Genomic DNA, 23,603 nt, shown 5'->3' with positions numbered 1-23,603 from the left:
AATTCAGTACGCATTGAGGCCGGCTATTCGTTTTTTGCTTGAGCAAAATTTGACATAAGCATTAAAACTCTATACTTTAACAAATGCCATTATCATTATAATTTCAATGGAAAGAGAACGATCAGACACTTCGTTATTTATGTTGTTTAAATAGGTATATATCAGGAGGTAGTCTTCCTCCTTCTCTTTGGAAACTAAATTCATGATTTCTATGAATTCTGGCAACCTGACTCCTAAGTACAATTTTTCTTCTTATTAGATCCTTACCAATGTGATAAGAATCAAAGTGAACATATATTGTGACGGAAGCCCCAGCTCATCAGCTTGCATTCTCAAACATGTTTTTGAAATAATAATAAGAGCATTTTAGTTTAGGTGGTTTGGGGACGTATTGGCCGATTTGCTGCTGTTCCTTTGCGGGGATACATAAGCATACATGTCTACATATACGTGTAACACTTATTAAGAAAAGGATCATCTGTCTTTTTCAACCATTTTAAATTCATTTTTACAAAATTCAACAACTTTGTAGATGTAGAATGTCCAAATATATACAATTGGAGGAAAAAACATGGTTTTAAATTTAAGGGTTCTATTTTTCTGGCTCTCAAAATCCAAACCCACCATGGCCTTGCTCTTGTTTGCGCCCTTCTGTGGCAGTACGTTTCAGTGTCAAGAAAAAATTGAACTTCTGATATTCACAGCCTCAAAAAATCCTCAGACCCACTTCAGTTAAGTTGCTGACCGGAGCCACATTTAATATTAAATCAATGATTAGACTTGACAGTGGAAACATGATAACTAAGTAATTATATGTGATTCTTTAACTCCCATCCTATAGATTTATCCCAGGTCTTGTGACAAATTTGTAAAGGAACAAGTCAACAAAGAATTTGAAGTTTAGAAGAGATGCCTACGGATTGATCTTAAAAGATCCAAGGCTACCATGGATTTAAAGTCGGATTTTGGTGTGAAAGCGGGGTCTGACCTTAAATTCACAGATCTAATATCCATGTGTCCCAGTGATCTCAGATGTAAGCTGAAGCTGGTAGGTAGACCCAGGCACCAGGCCGGGCCGCCATCGAGTACCCGAGACACGTTTCGATTGGGCCAGGGGCTCGGCCCAGGTACGATAGCAGGCTAACTGCACCTAGACGAATCGGGCTCAGCCCGGCTTGGTATTTTTACTGAGTATACAATTTTTTTAATTTACTTTTAGTTTCTTTTGCAGTCTGATTAGGGTTCGTCCATCGCAGCATCGTTGCAAATGTCGTAGCTGCCTCATCGATGCAGCACCACTCCCTATTCGTGCTACCCACCGGTTGCTGCCCCACCGATGGCCTATGGCCTTGCCTGAGCTGCCTCACCATCCATTAGCCTGAACCTCACCATGAGCTCGCCTGCAAGAACGTCAGAGGGTGGTCCCTCGCCATCGCAATCTATGGTTGCCCGCTTCGTTGTCAACACATCGGTTGCCGTTGCCTACCTCGAAAGCCGGCACAGCATGCCGATCGCCAACTCGCCACCATCCCCACCTAACTTGCAACCTCCTACTGGTCTTGCCATCGCCATCTACAGTTGCCCATCTTGTCGTCGCGATGCCAGACCACTAGTCGCCATTGCCTACTATAAGACCCTGCCCTGGCCCATGGCCAGGGATGGCATGGCCCGGCCGGCCAGTGATGGCCTGGCTTGGCCTGGAACGGCCTGGTCTGGCTTGGCCCGACTAGGTAACATGAACAGGCCATGGAAGAGGCACTTACCTAGTCCCACAGAAGCAAACAACAAGCCACAAGTCGACAGTGGCAGGCAGTCTGAAATTTATGGTAGACCACAAGTCGTTGGTTCCCCTACACACGCGGAGTGATCACCTACAAAACAGGGAACTGTTACAACTAGTCTAGCTGCGGCTGAATATGGCACACAATAAACAGTCCTATCCCAAGATCAATTGGAGATAGACGCAAATTAGTTGAAGAATATAGGGCTTTACAAAAAATTTCGAGTCGAATAGCAACCCTGGCGCAAAATTGGTCTCATAGGACAAGGTACAAGATGGATTTCCATGCCCAAGTCTTAGCCTATTACAGGATATACAAGTGTGAGGCTTAATACAACCGTGATCGATACGTCATCTCCTAACCTCACTCAACATTCATGCAGTCCATTCCAAACCATCATGTCTTACAATCCCTAGTCCAATCAAACCATGCCCATCTCTCTTAGGTAGGTCAATGCAATCCGGGATTGTGTCCTTAGCATGAAGTGCCTTGGAGGAGCCCACTGCCGACTGCGGGCCAATGGCCAATTGAAAGCAAACAACACCTGTTGCGTTTCTATAGGGAGTTTAGGGACTTCACTTGCAGGGGCCTCGCTCGACGTCTCCTTGTAGCAAAGTAAACTGAGGACAAAAGTCTTCGACTGAAGCTGCACCTTGGTATTCAACTACTCTTCGTCTTCAGCAGCAGCTGCTCGACTGCAGCTAGCTAAGATCTCCCATAGAACCTTGGCTTGATACAAGTAACAACAAGTTACTGATCTATTAAATCAGCAAGAGAAGTAAAGCAAGGGATTTATGTTTCACTAGATCACTGAATTGCCCCAATTGATAAACGTGGGGGTGGTTGTCGCCATATTATGCTGCTGGTCATTCCCTCCTCTTGAGTTGCTCAGCAAGGGAACACTCGGCATCTGCTTCTTGAACTTTCAGCCTATTTCACAGAGTCCTTCCACAACAAAACATAGTTCATTGCTACAGAATATGAGCGATAGTTCAAAGATGTCACCGGAGGACTATTTAAATCTCAATCCATTAATAATCAGGGGATGTAGTCCCCAGATAGTGTCGGCGGTCACTGTGACTTCTCCTACAGCATCTGCTCGTTAGTCACGACTCCACTCGACAATAGCTCCACTTTAGCTCAGCACATCTACATATTAGTGTCTGAGCAATGAAGTAATTGAATTGGACAAATGATTGGAAATGTCACTGGATCTCAGTAAATTCCCAAACTATTGACATATTGGGGCAGCGGATGAGGATCACCCTCGCAGGACTTCTCAATCAGCTCCAGAAACCGCAACACTTCGAAAATTGGGCGTTCTTCATAGACAGCTCAGATTGAGCTGAACCATTGTCAAAAATTCCTCAACATGCTGAGGGTTTCATCCCTATCTTGCTCGACATTTGATTCTTCCATAACCTCGATCGCAGGCCAGATAATCTACCGCCTAACACTGGTAGTCTCCTCGCACGGCCTGACCACAATCTCCACTGACAAAATCTCACGTATTCTAGATTGCAATCGACCTAATCAATTCACTTTAACAGAGGCAATCAATGAGCAAAGGATTATGAGAGTATTTCACCAAATTAACAGGATTTCCCAATTTGCAGAGGAAAATTGGGTCGCAATCACCATTCGGCAGACTTGCGGTCTCATCGCCGTCAGTCCTCCACCATATTCCAATTAAGTCGGATAACAATCAGATCACCTCCACTTCAATTCTCCGATCAAACCTCCATCAAACCTGGTCGCAATTCATTCATAATTGATTACAATCAATTTGCGACACAAGGAAGCCGATCTAACCCAAGAACTACCGATCTAAGGCTAGTGTTAGACAATATGCCAGAATCAGCACCTGAATTCACCAAATCTCGTTAGCACTGCTCAATTGAGTTCGATCCTTCGATCTAAGATAGAGACTGACCAATCAAGACCTCATGTTAGACAGGGCACTGCTAAGTCACAATGTGCGTCAGCATCACTCGATCGATCCAGATCGGGAACATACTGAATTCTTCAGCAAAAATTCACCGTGGAGAGTAGGTAGAATAATCTGTATTGAAGATCCACCGATTGTTGATTTTGTAGAGGGTTGAACAGATTTTGTTAGACAGACCTGCTCGTCTTTAATCAGCGGTTGATCGTTGATCCCGCCGTCGACTCTAATCCACCTGTGATTCGATCGATTGCATGATGCTCGGTCTGAAGCTCGTCCTTGGTGATTTCAAGCATCAATCTACAAGATCCAGCAATGGATTCTGGCGTTTGATCCTCTGGATTTGCAGTCGGTATCCTGCCACGACAATGATCATCCGTCAGAAAGTTTTGGTGCCATTAGTTTCCGCCGACTATGGAGTTCCCACCTTGGAGAACAAATTCAAACTCTTCAATTTCATTAAACTTGGATGATGCGAAAATATAGCAGTCTCCAGCTTATATGCATGTTGGACAGTCCCGAATTAATGCTTGTTCAAGAGGTCTTAGACTGATACAAAGGATTGAATCTAGACTAAAAAGCAAAGCAAAGTACATGCGTGAAATGGTCTGTGGTGGCTCAGCCTGTTCGTCCTCAGGTCGTCCCTGAGCTCGCATCTCATACTGAGTTGTCTGCTCTCACCTCACTGTCAGTTGCCTGGGGTCTTGGCCCTCACATGCGTAGTAGATTCACCTTAAGTTGTTGTTGTAGTCGCTGGAGTCAGTTGCTAAGTCCTTGAATGTGGAAGCTAAACTAGCACGCTCTTGACCCCTCTTAATCTCTAAATCTACCCCTTTGGCTGACTGGGTGCAAGTCGCCTTGGCCTTATGCTGTCTTCCCTCTGACAAGTCGCTGCATGTTGTCGCATAGTCTGGCAAGGTTTCCTGTTTAGCCTCACTTTGTTTTAGGCTATGTGCAGCAATTGGCCCAAAAGCGGCATTAACCTCACTTTGATTATGATCGTATGCATCGACTAGCCCGATCTTGGCTCGTTGCACATAGGCCACAATAACCTCCCTTAGCAAAATAGCTCGCTCTTCTGCACTCGCCATTTGATGCACAACTCTTCCCTTGGCGTTGCTGTCGGCCACCTTCTGTTGTGCCTGACACCCTTCGATAGTGCTCGCACTCCACACTTGCTGTGGATGACATACTTCAACAGCGCTCACACCCGACACCTGCTGTGGTCGACATCCTTTGGCCACGCGTAAGGTCGCGGCTGGCTATCTGTTGTGCGTCTCGGCTGAATGCATCTCTGTGGTTGGCAGAATCTCACGTGTCTCGTCAGGATTGTCGACCTTTACCTTTGGTCGTGGATGCTTTTCGACTAGCCCCCTTGCTCGGCTGGCAGTATTCGTCGTGCCCAACCAAGTCTAACACCTTCAACCTGCGATCCTTGGCGTGCCTCAACATCACTGTCAACAGATCTGGGCATATAGAGCTTCATGCGGGTGACTCCAGTCCCCGAATGTAGACTCGTGTTATAGGACCATTCGACCCTTAAAAGATATCACACCCATGTGTTCGGTCTATCTCTGGCAAAACACCTTAAGTAGGTCTTGAGAATATGGTTGACAATCTCACTTTGACTGCCTGTTTGAGAGTGATGTGTCGTACTATAATGGAGCGTAGTGCCCGTGAGCCTCATTTACTCTTTCCAAAAAGAACTCATAAAGATAGAGTCCCTGTCACAAACTATGGTGTGCAACATTCCATGTAACTTGCCAATATAGTCCTGGTAGACTTCAACCACCATCAGTCTGTGATAATGCCTCGGTAGGGGTGTGAAGTGTCTATCACCACCAACACGGCCTCTTTATTCTCAAATCATGACATTGCATCTATGAAATCCATAGAGACGTCAATCCACAATTTAGAAGGTATGTGCAACGGATTCAAGTGCCTGGGAGGCTTGGTTGTCTCTAACTTCTCACGCTGGCAGATTTGACACTGTTGCACAAACTCCTTTGTGTGCGACTTCAATCTCTCCCACCAAAATAAGGATTTGATTCGGCTAATAGTTTTAGCTGCTCCCTCATGGCTTATGGCTGCTGATGCATGGAAGTGTATAAACAGCTCATGCCTCAAAGGTGAATCCTGAGGTATCACTGCTTGGTTTTTGCAGCATAAAAGGTCATCTCTCAAGATGTTATGGAGTACTGACCCAGGGTTCTGCCGTAAGGATGCTCCCATAAGCCTTAAACCATCGTCCTCATGTTGTTCAGTTGCTAACTGGGCCCAAATGTCTGTCTTTATGATCGACAAAGTCATCATGTGCTCACTTAGTCGAGATAGTGCATCGACAACTATATTTTCTGGCTCACGCTTGTACTCTATGCAAAAATTGTACCCTAGCAACTACGCCAACCACCGTTGTTGCATTGGTGTCGATACTCGCTGTTTGAGCATATAGCGCAAGATATTGTGGTCTGACCTCACAGTGAAGTGACAGCCAATCAAGTATGGCCACCATTTCTCTACTGCCAAGACTATGGCTAAGAGCTCCTTCTCATAAGTCGATAATGGTTTTACTCGGCTTGTGAGTGCTTTAGACATGAAAGCAATCAGATGACTGGCCTGGCTGAGGACGGTGCCAACACCGGTATCACTTGCATCAGTTTCTACCATGAATTCCTTGGTGAAGTCGGGTAGTGCTAATATCGGCACCAACATCATGACTGATTTCAACCTTTCAAAGGTTATACGTGACTAGTCTGTCCTCGTGAATGATCCCTTCTTCAACATATGTGTCAAAGGTGACACGATCATACCATAATTCTAAACAAACCTTTGATAGTAATTGGTCAATCCTAAAAATTCTCTTAACCCCCTTAGGTCTTTTGTAGAGGCCAATGATCCATGACTTGAAGTTTTTCGAGGTCAGCCCTCAACCCATCTTTAGACACGATGTGTTTCAAGTAACCGATTGAAGCTTTGCCCAAAACTACATTTTGATGTCTTGGCACATAAAGTGTGGTCTCTTAAAATCTGCAATACTTTCTTTAAATGCAACCAAGTTCTTATTGTAAACCAGTATATCATCAAAAAAGACCAAGATGAAGTCCCTTAGGTGCTGTCGAAAAATATCATTCATACATCATTGGAATGTAGCAAGGGCTTTAGTAAGACCAGAGGGCATCACTAGGAACTCGTAATGTCTGTCATGAGTCTGAAAAGTTGTTTTTGGAATATCATCATCCTCCATACGGATTTGATGATACCCAACCCTTTAGAGAAAATGGAAGCTCCCGTTAGTTCATCTAGCAATTCGTCTTTAATGGGAATGGGGTGACGATCTTCGACTTCTTCGACTTTTACTTCATTGAGCTCTCTGTAATCTATGCAAACCTCCATGTGTTGTCCTTCTTCTTCACTAGAAGGACCGGAATGGAAAACGGATTGCTACTTAGTCGTATAAATCTACTATTCAGCATTTCTTTAACCAATCTCTCTATCTCGGATTTTTATCATATCTGTATCGATAAGGTCTCATATTAACTGATTCAGCCTCGTTAGTTAAAACTATTTGATGATTGTATGATCTTTTCGGCGGCAACCGTTTTGGTTCATAAAAAATGTTAACAAATTCGGTCAAAACTCATTGTATACCTTCTGGCACTTCTTCGTGCTTTTCAGTAGATGACACATCCGTCCCACAAACACCAGCCACCATCCCCCACCATAACCGTAAGAGGAATTTGGGAAGTCATTTTGCACCCAATACACTAAGCTGCCTTTGTACTTATGAAGTTATAGCTTGCTCCTGAGTCAAGGAGAATCAACACCTTCTGACCATCCAATTGGCCGATGACCCTCATTGCGTTGGGTCGAGTCAGGTCGGTCAAAGAGTGATAAGTACTATCTATTTCAATCATTAAATCTGAATCAACCCATGATTCTACACGTTCGTGCTGGTCATCATTCGGAAAAGGCTGCGCCTCCTCATCACTCTTATATACTACAAATAGTTGGAGGCGTTTGCACTTGTAGCCTCTCTCCCACTTCTCATCACATGTGAAACATATTCCTTTTTTAATGTGCTCCTTTCTTTCCTTTTGACTGATATAATTTGTACGAGTATTAGCTTGGAAGGGTGGTCGTGGATCTGCTTTTATCGCTGGCTAAGAAGCCTCCATGCTCATCACTTTCATCTTAGTAGTATCTCTGGTTTTAAAAGACTTACACAAAACATAGAGATGTTGATTCTTTTCTTCAATGGTTCTAGCCATGGCAAAACATTCACAGAGTTCGGTGGGTTTTTGAGATAGCATTTCAATGCGGATCTCCTCCTTTAATCTTCCAATAAAAGTACCTATAAGAGCTTTATTAGGCCAGTCCTGTACCATGCAAGCCAGATTTTCAAATCCACTTTCGTATTCTTGTATTGTGGATGTCTATTTGATATCCTTAAGCTTGGCCTCAAAATTTGTGAAGGCAGAGTCGTCAAAACGCACCAATAGCTCATGCATAAGTTGCCCCCAATCCTGTTCACGATGTATGTGCTTAAGCCATCTATACCACTGCAAGGGTTCATCTTCAAAGTGTAGTACTGCTAGGATCACCCAATGCTCGACTGGAACTTGTTGGCATGTGAAATATTGCTCAACTTTAAACACCTAGTCTTGAGCCTTTTTACCATTGAACTTAGGAAATTCCACTCTAACATTTGGCACTCGGAATTCCCCTTGATTTTGATCTCTTCTCTTCCCAGTTGGTTCCCAATCATTTTGGCTGATCTCCATCGATTGGAGGCACCCTATCAACAAGATTTCTTTGTTCGGTTTCTTGCCTTAACCCAGTTTCACGTCTTCTCTCCATAGCTTCTCCTTCCCAGCCTTGGTTTCCTCCTACTTGTTGCTCGTTCCACCTGTATTGGGGACAGAATGTATCCCTAACTTCCTGTTCCCGAGTGGTAGTGGCAACTCTTGCTCCTTCCATGGTTAGGCCCCCTACTCTAGCTGTCTCATTATGATTAATTTGAGTTACCGGTTCAGCTTGGACATTGCCTCTTTGACATGATGTACTCGGCAAATGAAAGCTATCTTTCCACTTTGTTTCATGAGCATTAGCACTTTGAGTTGTTATCTCAAAGTGGTTCATTCGCTGACTTAGTTGCTTGGTGGTTACCGATATGTTTTTCATAAAATACAATATAGGATTAAAACAACCGCGAGGAATACATCATCCCTCAACCTAACTCAACATTTATGTAGTCCATCAAACCATCCTGTCATACAATCTCTAGTCCGATCAAACCACGCCTAGCTCCCTTAGGTAGGTCAATGCAATCTAGGACTGTGTCCTCAGCAAAAAGTGCCTTGGAGGAGCCCACTGTCGACTCCTAGCCAATGGTTGGCTGAAAGCAAACAACACCTGCCGCATTTCTATAGGGAGTTTAGGGACTTCACCCGTTGGGGCCTCGCTCGGTGTCTCCTCATAGCAAAGTAAACCGAGGACAAAAGCCTGCAGCTGAAGTTGTACCTTGGTATTTAGCTACTTTTCGTCCTTAGCAACTACTGCCTGTTGCAACTAGCTAGCATCTTCCGTAGCAAGTTACTAATATATTAAATCAGCAACAACAATAAAACGAGAGGGGTTTATGCTTCACCAGATCACTAAATTGCCCCAATTGATAAACGTATGGGGGTGGCTATTGCCGGATTACGCCGGTGGTCGTTCCCTCCTCTCAGATTGCTCAGCAAGGCAACACTCGATGTCTGCTTCTTGAACTGTCTGCCTATTCCGTGAACTCCTTTCACTGCAAAACAGAGACTTTACTACTACAAAATATGAGTGATAGCAGAGAATCGATTAGTAGTTCAGAGATGTCACTCGAGTATTGCTTAAAACCCTAGTCTGTTAGTGATCAAGGGATGCAGTCATCGGATAGCATCGGCGATCGCTATGACTTCTCCTGTGGCGTCTACTCGTCAGCCATGAGTCCACTTGACAACAGCTCCACTTTAGCTCAGTACACCTCAAGCACAACTACATATTAGTGTCTGAGCAATGAAGTAATTGAATTGGGTAAATGACTAGAAATGCCATCGGATCTCCGTAAATTCCCAAATTGTTGACATATTGGAGCAGTGAATGAGGATCACCCTTTCAGGATTTCTCAATCAGCTCCAGAAACTAGCGGCACTTCGAAAATTGTGTGTTCTTCATAGACAGTTCAGATCGAGCTGAAAAATTGTTAGAAATTCCCCAACATGCTTAGGATTTCATCCTCATCTTGCTTGACATCAGATTCTTCTAGAATCTTGGTCTGGTCTGATCGTCGCCAGTCCTCCACCAGATTCTGATCAAGTCGGATCACGATTAGATCACCTCCATTTTAATTCTCTGATCGAAGCTTACTGTTGGCTAGAAGAGAAATAGAAAGCCACAGTGAAGAAATGATTGGAGACCTTACCAGACAATCGAGAGTCCCAAATTCTAATGTTCGAGGAAGCAAAAGGGTCTCGTTTCATTCTCAAGAGGTTGAGGCCACCACGGTCTGCTATCATCAGAGTGCCCAGATCAATGATGGAAGGGGATCACTTGCCAGATCCAGATTGTCGCTCAATGGACATTCAGTGCAGGCGACCATTCGGATCATGTTGGGGCGATCGATTCTCACGACAGAGGGCATGGGAATCACATGTGACGCGGTGTAGGATGATATTGGTGGAGTTCGTCAGAAAAGATAAAGGAAAATCGATCAAACAATGTTCAGATGAAGATGTTACTGCGTCAGATGATTTGTTGGGGTCAGGAGGCGTGGTCGCTGTCAGTAGGTTCACCGTGATCGGTGGAAGCTACCCGAGTGTTGCAAGAGCACGTAGACATTCAGGGCTGCCGGTGAAGATCCATGTTGCCGGCGGAGCCTCCATTTGTTTTTTCCTCGGGGGAGGCTGATCGAAGATCCAAGTCAGGAGTTGTTACAAGCCAACCTTGGACCATTCTGAGATTGGTTGAGGGTCATGTCGACCACACAATCAAAGAGCACCGTTCGCAACAACGCAAGGCCAAAGGCAAAGATGAGGGGCACAGTGTGCAGCAAGCCTAGTTTGATGATGGGCGCAGTCTAGCGCTTAGGGAGGCTAACTTGTCTACAAAGCACCGAGAGCTACAGATGAATGCCGCTAATGCTGCCGAGCACAACAGAAGATAGACGACAACATTGCCAAGGGCAGTCAACACTACCGAATACACGATCAAGCAAAGAGGCGACGACGTAGACGAGCACTTGGTCGAGGGATTGGGCAAAGCACATCATGTGCAAAGGGCTGAGCATGCTGCCGTGGCATGTTGGGCCATGGCGGAGATTGATGCAGCAGGCCAAAATTGTAGTGAGGCTAAGGCCGAGATAGGGCCAAAGAACGCGTCAACTGGAAATTATTGTGAGGTTAATCTCCATGGCCATATAGGCTGCACGCGATGAGCTGCGACTAAGGTCGAGATGGATGGCCCAGTCGCTAGGGAGGCTAACATATGAGAAGAGAAGGTTGATGCACTTAAGCCAAATCACTCTAGCAGCCCAAACAAGAGGGTGTCCAAGCTAGCTAACCCACTCTTAAGTAAGGCTATGCACATGACACAATCAGAGGGTGAGACCGGACCCAGTGTGTGACAGGTGGTAGATCAGTAGTAGGACATGGCAACCAGCACCCTGTTGGCCAAAGAGATAGGTCCAATGTTGGAGAAGAGCCAAGCACCAGCACGTCTACCGTTCATTGATTTCGGTACCTAATAAGTTCTACCTACTATTGGATTTGAACCAATGACTCCCACCGCATGAAAGTAATATTTTAACCACTGGGTTGAGTAGGTCATTTATCATCACAAAGAGAAAGAATAGAGCGCATTGTGTCCGGTATTTATTATTTATTATAGATGGAATATGGCTTCTAAGCAATATCAATCCTTCATAGGAAACGGATTACAGTATCGTGTTAGATCATCTGCGTGCATCAAGCAAGGAAAAACTGGAGGACATAGCTGGCTGCAGTAGCTGCCGAATGCTGGAGGTAGCTAAATACCAAGGTGCAGCATCAGCTGCATGCTTTTGACCTTGGTGAACTTGCCCATGGAGACGCCGAGCGAGGCCCCGATAGGTGAGACCTCCAACCCCCTATAGAATCGCGGAGGGTGTTGTTGCTTTTCAGCCGGCCATTGTCTCGCAATTGACAGTGGGCTGCTACAATGCACTCTTGCTAAGGACACAGTTCCGAGTTCCGAATTGCATCGACCAACTTAGGGAAATTGGGGCATGGCTTGTTTGGAGTAGGAATTGAATGACAGGATGGTTTCACTTGGAAAAATGCTCTTGTAACCTTGTCCTAGGGATTGGATTGCACCGGCATTGCTGTCCGGCCAGGAAGAACCTTTGTAATCCCTTATATTCTATCAGCCACGTTGCACCACCTCCATTAGGTCTCGGGTAACGTCTAGACAATCAGGCGTCATATTCAGCTCTACTAGTCTGGGCATAACATGAGCCTTTCAGCGGACATTTTGGACTTTTCGAGGAAGGAGATCGAAACCACACACAATGGCTAATGTTGAACAAGTCGCCGGTGAATGGTCCCAGGAAAAACCTCCAGGATTGCATTTTAGAGACAGTGATTTCAACTTGATAGAGAAAAAACACTTTCGCAGTCGCGTCGCTGGCTTTTATCGAAAGAGGGAGAAGGCGTCGGCTCGAACAGTTAGGGCTCGCATGTGTTCGCACACAAGCTACCTGCCGAAGACTCGGTTTGACAGTCGAGTCTTCGCTTGTCGAGCTGGGTCGATCACATAATCTCACCCTATGTCTAAAAGTGGACCTGGGTTATTGGCTGATTCATATAAAAGTGAATCTCGGCCCCATCCCGGATCCCCAAAATTCCCCTCTACCTGATCCAAGCATCATCCTGCTGTGGGTCAGGCTAGACAAAACCCGCGAGTCCGACCCCCATTAACAAAACTGGACCTGTGTCCAGGATCCTCATGTCGTGCGCATGATAAAGGTGTGTCTGTCCTCTGTGTCGCCCGAGTGCCAGCATGTCCCGCTCCATAGGAAGCATGTCCCATCACCAAAATGGCAGTTGAGTTTTCTTCAACTACGACTGGTCGCGCCCACGCGTATCATCCAGGGGGTGTCGGCCCTTGTGGCCCTTATGTGCTAGGCCGCTCGGCCAGTCCCCGACTGAGGCTGCAGGCCATTTTGGTTGACCTCTATCGTCACTGGGCTGTTACTCTCCCCCATGTAGGGTCACAGTCCTTCAACATTCCTCGTTTGAGATGGGCCTGACCCTCGCGCAGCAACAGATGCTCTCGATGAAGTGCAACAACTCTCGGGTGCAGATACTAGGCAACGTCTACGGCTGGCCTAGGCCTTTGCATGTCTCCGTCTTTGCTCGGCATGACACTCACTGATAGTGCTTTGGCATTGAGGGATGCCTCCTGCCTTTGCACACCGTACTCATTCGTATGTATTGAACATCTCCAGCGTGCAATTGCTTGTTTACTCCCTTCGGTGTACAACTTCCAATAGATACGGCTGCCCTAGGGTGGGTCGTATCACGTTCCCTCGGCCAGTAACCACTAGGCTGCCATTTAGCAATATACGTTCCCTCCAAGGCACCACATTCAAATTCCTTCCATCTGATGCTACCAAGTGCCCCATCCGTCACTCTACAAGAGCAATGTTACAGGTCTGCCTAGGCCTATTGCTAAGAGATGCGGAGGACGCTGTCGAGGGCACCGAGAGAACTATGGAGGTCGCTAGTGCGAGGCGGCAAGCTGGAGTGATGTTCATTGATACAGCCGAGATGTAGGGTCTAATGCATTGTGAGGTTACAGCGTTGCCAGGTCATAGTGTGCAGCCGAATGGGAGTGTCGCAGAATGCAATCAAACTTCTAGGGAGGCTAAGGGGACTGCCAACCAACTGCTGAAGCAAACGAAGGTCATAGCCGACAGCGCTGTCGAGGAAGAGTGCATAACCGAGAGTGGTCGACAACACCCGGCTGCGAATGCTAGTGATGCCAACGAATGTCAAGGGCAAGAGGAGGGCAATGTGCAGACGAGGCCAAGAGCACTGCAAAGTGTTGGGCCGCAGTCATGGCAGAGTGTGTAAATCAGCTTGGGTAAATCTTTCAATCTCGTGACAATCCTAGCCCAGCGCTTTCAGTTCGAATTAATCTGCCTCTATTTGATACTGTTTTCCCTTGTGAATCGTTGGACTGAGAGAGCTGCTGACGAAGGAAAAGCGAGGAGTGGGAGCTATCTCGAACAGCGTGTGTACGCCATCATTCAACGGTGCTTGCTTCATCCCAATTTCTTAGCTCTTGGGTTTCATATTTGATTTGGTGACACTTCTCTACTGAGGATTTCCATGCCTTAATTCCCTTGAATTTACAATGACTACTCTGTTTTCTATTGGAGGAGACTGCTGCGATAGAGGAGCAAGGGACTAACTACATTGCTGGATTGCGTTTGAGTTTGCGTGGAGAATGCAACGTTTGCCAGTGCTTCCGGCGATTGCCTCCCCTGGATCACAATACGACTGGGGTTTATACAGTCGCATGGTGATGATCTCCACCACTGAGGTTACTTGTTGTTTCCTCTATTGGGCAGTAACTTATTGTGTTCTTCAGGCGGTTGCGATTACAGCAAGCAAGGACAGCTGTAGGCGGTGGCCGTGAACCAGATTGCAATAGAGGGAAGGAAGGGTGTTCATCGACACCAATCCGGCGATAGCTCCCCACAGAACATCATTTAACTTAGGGCAAACTGGACCTCAGTGACTGCATACCCTTCCCTCTTACATTGTTGCTTTGTAACTGTCAAACAGTAACTTTGTTCCTCTTTTGTTGAGCAAGGAACCGTCAAAATCACCTCGATTATATCTGAGTATCATCACCACCGGGAGGAGGATTTGTTATTTACCAAGGGTTAGCTCTTGCTGGATTTCTCCCTTGGTCGTGACGCCAGACTAGCTCCAGCAGGTGGGCCCCAAGACACCCAATAGATACGCGGGTGGGCATAATTTGCTTACAGCCTTGCCTTCTTGGAACGTAGCTGGCTGGGTTCTCTTTAAAGCTAGTCAGCTGAGGACACGAACCCGAGTTACTTGACCTTCCTAGGGTACTTGGTGATGGTTTGCACGCCCTAGGGAGTGTATGATACGGTGCTTGTTGTGGATGTGATGGTTTGTGAGCGAGCTGAGTGATATTAATACTAGCTTGTAGTAGGTTGAGACCCAGATTTGGGAAAACCCTCCTTGTATATCTCACCTATGGGTTCCATTTGGCTGGGGTTGTTGTCTAGCCGAGTACAGAAATTGTATTACTTGATTTTATTGCTGACCTAGCATCCCACTCCAAGAGATCTTGGGCAGAGATTGCACCTTCGGCATCATCTTTGGCAGCTACAAGGTGCCGCCCTAACAAGCCATGTGTTGAGGTGTCAGCGCCCCTTTTGCCAATAGGGTTCCCTATATAAGTGTTGTAGGTGATCGCTCTGCGCGAGCAGGGGGAAACACGAACGACCTCTAGTCTACCATAAATTTCAGACTGTCTGTTGTTGCCAACCTATGACCTACTGCCTGACTTGTTGCTTGCTATTTGCTTCTTTGGGACTAGATAAGTGTCTCTTCCATGGCCTACTGATGTCAAGCCATCCCTAATCGAGCCATGCCATCTTTGGTCAGGCCAGACCAAACCGTTCCAAGCCATGTCATCCCTAGCCATGGGAGCCTCCCCTACCAACTGTGCTCAACATCCCCATCGAAGCTAAGTATTCCTGCACCTTGTCTTTGAATTGCCATAAGTTGGCATCCTTTTCCCAATTGTCTTCACTCTCTGGCCAACCCTTCTACTTTACCAAAAACTCATGGTAATAGTTGACCTTGTTGTGCCCCTTAAGCCAGTGGTCTAAAAATTATGCAACTTCCTTCTCAAACTGCACACTCACACTTAGCGGTGCTCAAGTGAAAATTGACATAGTTGGGTCCTCACCATCTCTATGGAAAGACTTTAGAAAACTCAAAAGGAACATGGGGTAGAACTTGATTCTTGTAGGCAGCTCTAACCGGTAGGCTAAGTTCTACTTTTCTTAGCACTTTAAGGAGGGCTATCATACCTTGAAACTATGCCACGATGGACCACCTTGCTGCTCACTTTTTTTCAAATCTGAAGAGTTAGCTTCAACAAGAATAAGTCTCCTTAAACTCTAAGGGCCGCCTCTTCCTATCGACTGCCTTCTTCATTCTCTTTATGGCCTTAGTTAAGGAATCCCTTGCTTCGGCCATAGCCTCTCCCTGTCTTGAAGCATCTTCACTATTGTTCACTATTGCATGACAGTTTCCCAAACTTAAAACTCTTAAGTCGGTTGGAGTGATGGGTTGTTGGCCCAAAAAAATTTCAAAGGGACTCTTCTCGGTGGTACTTGTCTTTTGCAAATTGTAGCATAATTGTGCCAAGTCGAACAAGTTTGTTCAGTTCTTCTGATTTGCAGTCACATAGTGCTACAAATACTCTTTTAGAATACAATTAATCTATTCAATTTGGCCATCGTTTTGCGGATGATTGCTAGTCGAAAAGTTTCATTTCGTTGTCCAGAATCGGTCAGTGACCCGGGCTCCCCAATACTTCACCACATTGATGAAGAAAAGCTTGGCCGCTTGGTTGGCTGAGCAAACTTTTGGAACAAGGACGAAGGTTGCATACTTCGAGAATCGGTCAACAATCACCAAGATCGATGTCATTCCATCTAGTGCCGACAAATCCGTGATAAAATCCAAGCAAACACTTTGCTATGGTCGGTCAAAAAGAGGAAGTGGCTGCAATAGTCCTCTAGGCAGTTGCCTATCTGCCTTATCCTGTTAGCAAACAAGACAACTCTGAACATACTGTTCAACGTCCGCTTCCATCTTCGGCCAACAGAAACGCCGAGCAATCAAAGCTAGCGTGCGGTCTTGGTCGGAATGGCCAGCCTACAAGCTATCATGCATTTCCCTCAAGAGATCCTTCTAAATTCCACCTGATAAAGGAACATATATCTAATTTCCCTTAGCAAACAAGGTCCGATCTTGCAGCCAAAACCGTCGACATGTGCCATCCTTTACCAAGTCAAGGAGGTGAGTCACTGATGAATCAATAGTTGTAACCTATAGTTGTAACCTGCTGAATCCTCTGCATCAAGTCCCCAAACACTTGAGTCATTGCCACCGCAGTACAAACCCTTCCCTGCGCTGGCCCAGTTTAGTGTGTCAGCAACCTCAATGTGCACATCACACACTCACAGTGTAACCGAATCTCAAAAATCAAACCAACCGGCTTGTTTACAAACAGGCCAGTTTGGGCTTCGGACAACATGACCCTAGCCAGGCCCGGACCGCTTGTAGGTGGGCCAGGTAACGGGCCAGTGCAATATTGACCCAGGTATTTAACAACAGGAATTTACTGGCCAGGCCGGCCCTGGCTCGGTGCCCAAGCCTACAGTTAAGTAATCTATCCTGGTAAGTTGTCCCCTGATGTACAATGCTTGTGCATTTATGCACGACCCATCATTTTTATGGTTCATACCAGCCTGCGAAGCACTCAAGTGAAGGATATGATTACTCTTTAGCAAAAAGAAATACAGACATCAGTCGGTTTATTGATGATTTGCCGTCTCAATACAATATATCCCATGACGTAACTTTCCATAACTCATGAGAAAACAGAAGAAAACCCACCATCATTACAGCCCAAACCATCAAATAATTAGAGATCGAGTTAAATAAGCAATTGACAATATCAAATACACACAAGAAACATGGAGATTAAGTTAGAAGCATGGAATATTCTCAGATGACATTGCAAAATTGCAAGTTGAGTATATTGAAGCTGCTGCAGCTCTAACAGCAAATTCCCCTTCTACTGTTTCATCTTTCTTGGATCTATAGAGAAAAAGGAGTTGGTTAGCCACAAAACACGAAGATGCCAATTAATTAAAATTTTCAACAAAGTAAAATATGGTTTATGAGAAACTGAACAAAAACAATGACAAAATGTCACTGGAAACTTCGATTTTGTGCTCTTCTGTGTATGCATTTGACAAAGTCATTTTAATTAAAAAAATGGCATAACCATCACAAATAGCACATATGAATTTAAATTTAGAAGCTCACCTGGAGCTATTTCCTGGTAACTCTGTCCTTTCCATGTTAATTCCATGCAAGCCACGTTCACAATGTGCTTGCATCTGTTTGACTTGTCTCAGCCAGTTCTCCTGATCAAAAGTAAGACTTATGTTTAAGTAATTCATAAGTACTAGCTTCCATGTTTCCAACGAATACAGATGATGAACAATTTGCTTTAGATGGGAAGGAAAAGAGAAGCTGTCGGACTTTTTTTGTATTCTAACAACCAAATTAAATACATACACATAGATAGTTCTAAGAAAAGATGTCAAAATTTAACCAGAACTACTTCATCTCTAACTCACAAGGTACTTTCCCTCTTGTTGTAGTGCATTCTCCATCTGAACAAAAAGAGATCGCCATTTCACAAGATGATTTTGTGGCAACCAGTTGTTTTCATTTCTAGTGCTGGAGTTTCGTTCACCATGTGAATCATTCTCTTGGCTTGACAAGAAATCTTCTGACATAATAGAAGGCAGCTCATTTTGCATCATGGTTTGGATACGTTTCTTACTACGCCGCAATGCTAAAGCCATTGAAAGAATAGATTAGTTATATGAACAACTGGTGCTAAGCCACAAAAAAGATTTTGAAAGCATCAAGCAGTTGAGCTGAACGTGCCCCAAATATGCCAAGCATAGACAGGTTTGCTGGTTTGCCCAGCTTGGATCAGGTAGCAGCAGTTCCACCTCTTAGGTCCTTGGTAGGACCTGAAGTCCACTTGCAAAGAGGAACTTTAGAATCAAATCATCCCACAAAATGTAAAAATTACCTGAAAGTCGACCATTGATGTCCTGTCTAAGTAGTTCCAGCCATTCATGAGCTACAAAAGCAGCTGTTAGAACCAATAAACATTAGTTAGATTTCAACATTAACAATATTAAGGAGAATCTTGAGAAGTCAAGCAAATATGTTGCAAAGCCATATAGTTAATGCCGATGCTTCCAATTTTTTCTGCTGGCAATTTGCTAAAGCATCTAAGCATAAGACATCAAAAGCATTGGGCCTTTTGGCAGTTGTACGGAAATAAAAAGTAACAAAAGTTGACTCAGTATTAAATTGGGAAATATAAGGCACCTAGTTCAAGAATGAATATGTAGGAATCTCAAAAGTTTGCTCCCAACAGAGACTGCCGTAATTTAAGTTATAACCAGTAGAGTTGCACCAGTGATCATGAAATGTTTACTTATGCAACAGAAGATTAAAAAAAATGCATAACCTTTTACAGAAAGATCGGTTATTCTCCCATGATTTGTCGAGAGCTCCTCATTTGGTAGGTAACTTGTCCTCTCAAGAGTCGTTTGCCCCTTTCTGAGCATAGATGAGAGCATGCTCTCAAGTTGAAAGTTGAACTGTGAACCAACAAAGGCTTCAGTTCCAGGTGTCTTATTTAATTCTTCTTGCTCAGTGGATCTTTCATGCTCTGACCCTGAGCATGTAGAAATGGCTACAATATACTTTGACCGTACCTGTTTGAGGAAGTCTACAGGTATATGATCATCAGAACCAACCAAAGCAGCTGAATTTCCATTTAAACACAGACAATTAGCATTTGGACCAACAGTTCCTTCAGAGTCCCTTTTGCTTCCATTAATTTTTTTATTTCCTTCCGCCACTTCATTTGACACTGTCTTTTGAGAATTTGAACTATCAAGCTTCTCAGATTTGACCAGAGCCTCAATAATGGACTGGACCTGTTTGCTGTTTCTCACATGATTAATGATTCCAGGATTTAGTCCTGTCAGTAAGCCACTTGGTGCTGCCATCCTTTTAAATTTATCAACCTGTTCTTTTTTTGCAAGTTCAATATTTTTCTTTAACAGGTCATTTTTTAGCCTCTTAGATGGCATCAAATTTGATACAAGTACTCTTTTACGTAACGGTGCATGAAGTTGAGACGAAAGAAATCCATTCTGTTTCATAGCTTTCCACACTCTCCAGGAATCAGTGTCATCTGATGGGCCTGTACAGCTTCCGCATTCAGAATCTCTGCTATCTGTATCTAAGACCTTCTTCCTTCTAACACTGTATGAACTTTTGCCACACTCTAAATGATTTTGCTTTCTCATGGAACCGATCTCTTCCTGTAAACTCCCATTGACCGTGAAAACCTTGCCAGCCATATGATCCTGAAAAGTGACGGGCAGCCCCAGAGTCAGATCAACGTTGACTGCATTCAAAGATTTGAAGTGTTTTTCTGTACTTTCCACTGATTCTCCTCTCGAGCATGCTTCACTCTTGAGCCTTTCAAGTTCTGATTCTGCAGAAAGAGAACCCGCATAGTCTTTGTTTTCATCAACCTTAGGTTTCTTAACATGATATGGACTTGGGCAAGATGCAACTCCCAAAAGCGAAAGAGCATTTTCCCCATGTTCTACTTCTTGCAGTTTTATCTCTTCTCTAACAGAGACATCCACAGTGGAATCTTGAGAATCAGGCTGAATACAGTTTCCTTTATGATGGCTGCCACTATTCTGTATAACCATTGGTGAAATATTTGTTTCATTGCCTTCCTTGATGGAGAAACAGCCAGAAGCTTTTTCTTCATTTTTTAAGGAATCAGGATCGTCTTGTGTGATTGCTGCAGTGCCATATCAAAAACAAGTTCCTTCAGTTCATCCAATTTTTCTAATTCAAAAATCAGAAAGTTGATGTAAAAAAAGGTAACACTTAGGCACAATTCAGCATTTTAATGCAGACTGGTGTCATTTACAATGAGTTGATAACTTGATACATGCACCAGCTTTACAATAATCATCTTTTTTAAAGAAAAAACAAAAGATCACAGACACCATATTGAGAAAGATAAAAAAGAGAAACCCAGGGGAATGAGAAAGAAAAAATACTCTTTGAATTGCATATAGAATCCAATTCTCCCATATTGTCGACATTCTTTTCAAAACCTGATCCAACTGCTAATGGCCCAGAATTTTGTTTCTCCAGCATCTCCTGACGAAAACACAAAGAAATACAGAATGAGAACACCATGTTTAACTAAATAAACAAGGAGAAGAACAAAGAGACTGGAAATGAAATGAAACAGAAAAATGAAAAAAAAAAGCAAATGGACTGCAGAATATTTATGGAAGATCGGATCTCCTTACACTTAATAGTTCCAATATTTACTTTTTTATTTGTAAAAAAATAAAAAAAAATGTCATTCGAGGTAGATACGGATCAACTCAGATTTCAAGAAGCTCATTGTCCCCTTGCTTAATTGTAAAAGTTGTCGCATTTTCGGGTTTTATTGGCAATGTTTTTCTCAGGTATTAATCATTTTTCTTAAAAAAATTGAGAATTCATAAATAAAAGTCACTTAAGAAATAATAGATAGTTTGTGAAGATTTGAGCTTTTTTACTACTTTTCCTACAAAGTCATTGAGTAAAAAACTAAAAATAGCTATTAAAATGTCAAACAGGATCAAAACCGACAAAAACATCATGTGTTGATTTATGGCAATCTTCTTTTGAAAAGATCACGACTTTTTCTCTTGTTTTGTTTTTCAATATTTTTGTATTCTTTTGACAGAAGGCGATATTTATGACGATGATTGGAAGCACTACACTGCATATATTAACTGTCATAAACACATGACTTGTCATGCGATAGATTTGTTATTATCATGACTTCGGAAATGTCATGGAATGATGGAAGAATGCATCCATTGTCTGATCCTATTGCTATTGTTCCTTTGGAATATTTTCTTCATTGTGTTGCCTCATCCTGCCAGTATTACAAAAGAAATTTTGCAAGTCTCTCTAAAAGGCTTCTTTGATGTTGCCAGTTTAACTTTAACCATTATCCTGTTGAAAGTAGAGCAACTAGATCCTCTTTTTGAACCATTTGTATCTTTCAAAGAAAGCGATTGGAAAGTTTGGTGACAAAGCGTTCTTAATGTGCTCACTGTTGGAAGAAAGAACATGGGTTGACTAAAACCAGAATCTTTCATAAATTCATAAGACTAAGTGTATGACCTACATGAGATTGGCTGACGCTACCATGTATACTGGTCTAAGACACTAAATACACAAATTTCCTAGATGCTTCGGATGTGACAACAGTTCTGACAGTGAAAGCAGAACCAGTGTAGAAAGACTAGAATTCAACTGAGAAAATGCAATGTCTGAACATCAATCTAGGAATCCCCTTGCAGTGGCTCTTACTCCATCAGTTCTTAGTGAGGACGTTATGAAAGTAAAAAAATTTAGCAAGCCATGGCAGAATTAGCAGCTGCACAATATAGGAAAAGAATGGTGGATTTAACACATATAAATGAAATTGGCAGGTTCTGCCCAAAAAAACGGAAAAGAAAGAAAAAAAGGAAGTTAAACAACATTTTGCGAAGCAACAACGCGATATATTTAAAATTACCTTAGCTTCTTAACATATGCCAATAAACCTAGAAAGTAAGATTCAACTAGGCATATATGAAGCATCACGGGCTAATAACCGAACCCATTTTGACAAGGTATGTCAATTGAACAAGAAAAACTAGGAACTATACGAAACAATACAATCAAAATAAACCAACCTACAATGAGATGAATAAAACATAACTATCCAGATCTCATAACCCAGGCAACATATCCGTTACCCTAATTTGAGATTCAGATCGGCCACTTAAAATTCCCGGTTCCACGGGTTCCCAGAGTCACTCCAACTGATAGTTCCAACAGTGGGAAAAAGATGTAGAGGCAGAGAAAGAAGGATACATCCAACTAGCATCAATCGTTTCACGCAGAGAATTTGAAAAGAAACAGATGTATCCAATATCCTTCGCGAACGCAGATCAAACATAGGAACCAGTAAGAAAGTAGAATTAAAGAGAAAATTCAAAAGAACCAAGATCGTTCCTAATTCTATAGATGAGGAAACTTTTCAAGAGATTACTTAAAACCGCTACAACCAACAAAGAATTCACATAGATGATAACAAGGAAAAGTACCAAATACAATTCACCAATTATACATACCGCGACTAATATAAACCAGAGAGAGAGAGAGGGAGGAAGGGTTTTACAGATTCTCGCTCGCAAACCTAACCCTCCGGACTGATAAAGAACCAGAGAGAAAGAGAGAGAGAGTGTGTGTGAGGGAAAGAGAGAGAGAGTGTGCGTGCGTATCAGGGCAGAGGCGCCGGGAGGGAGGAAGGAAGGGCGATGAGTTTGATGTTTGCGGCTGTTTTCAAATTTTAAAATTGAAAAGGAAAGATAAGTAGGTCTAGCACAGTTGCGGTGCGAGGTCGGCGGATGGAAATCACATATCCAAACATCTGCTAAAGATTATATGTTCCCCCTTTTACTTCCCAGCAAAACTGGACCTTTTATTTTGTTGAAGTATCATTAATTTAAGTACCAATTACTCCTTTTTATCAAATCATCATCAAGAAATTGATAATGCCAATGTCATATCTTTTGCTTTAACGTGAACAACCCAACCAAGTTATTCTTGCTGCATCGTTCGATGCCCTACTTATTGCAACATTAAACTACTTTTAAACAAATAAGTGTCAATTTAAATTTAAATTGGCCCAAAGGCCCCTCCATTCCCCGCCTCCGAAGTCCTGAGCTGGGTCGAGGTCTAGATAAGAAGCAGTTTGAGTTCAACTAGACATAGTGCATCCCACCTTTAATGGCCCAAGAGGGCGGCGCCTATGCAAATCGAAACAAGGACAACCATCTACAC

General features: G+C 43.6%; 1 protein-coding gene across 3 annotated transcripts; it reads right to left on the bottom strand.

Annotated features, from left to right (window-relative positions):
- Positions 1-17,357: 17,357 nt before the first annotated feature.
- LOC116264858 (uncharacterized) lies at positions 17,358-23,165 on the bottom strand. Of its 3 annotated transcripts, XM_031645291.2 has the most exons (8): positions 22,892-23,164; positions 20,765-20,867; positions 19,388-20,499; positions 19,138-19,270; positions 18,691-18,753; positions 18,224-18,444; positions 17,907-18,007; positions 17,358-17,675 (listed from the first exon to the last, which is right to left on the bottom strand). In XM_031645291.2, the coding sequence occupies exons 2-8, from the start codon at positions 20,862-20,864 to the stop codon at positions 17,564-17,566; spliced, it is 1,842 nt and encodes a 613-aa protein (XP_031501151.1). In that variant the 5' UTR covers positions 20,865-20,867; positions 22,892-23,164; the 3' UTR covers positions 17,358-17,563. The 3 variants fall into 3 exon arrangements, with proteins under 3 accessions (XP_031501151.1, XP_031501150.1, XP_031501148.1); XM_031645290.2 differs by having other exon boundaries at positions 18,224-18,375; positions 19,138-20,499; positions 22,892-23,165; XM_031645288.2 differs by having other exon boundaries at positions 19,138-20,499; positions 22,892-23,162.
- Between the last annotated feature and the right edge of the window lie 438 nt (positions 23,166-23,603).

Source organism: Nymphaea colorata, chromosome 11, assembly GCF_008831285.2.
Source record: "Nymphaea colorata isolate Beijing-Zhang1983 chromosome 11, ASM883128v2, whole genome shotgun sequence".
Lineage (NCBI taxonomy): Eukaryota > Viridiplantae > Streptophyta > Magnoliopsida > Nymphaeales > Nymphaeaceae > Nymphaea > Nymphaea colorata.
This window is presented reverse-complemented; position numbering and strand designations above follow the sequence as displayed.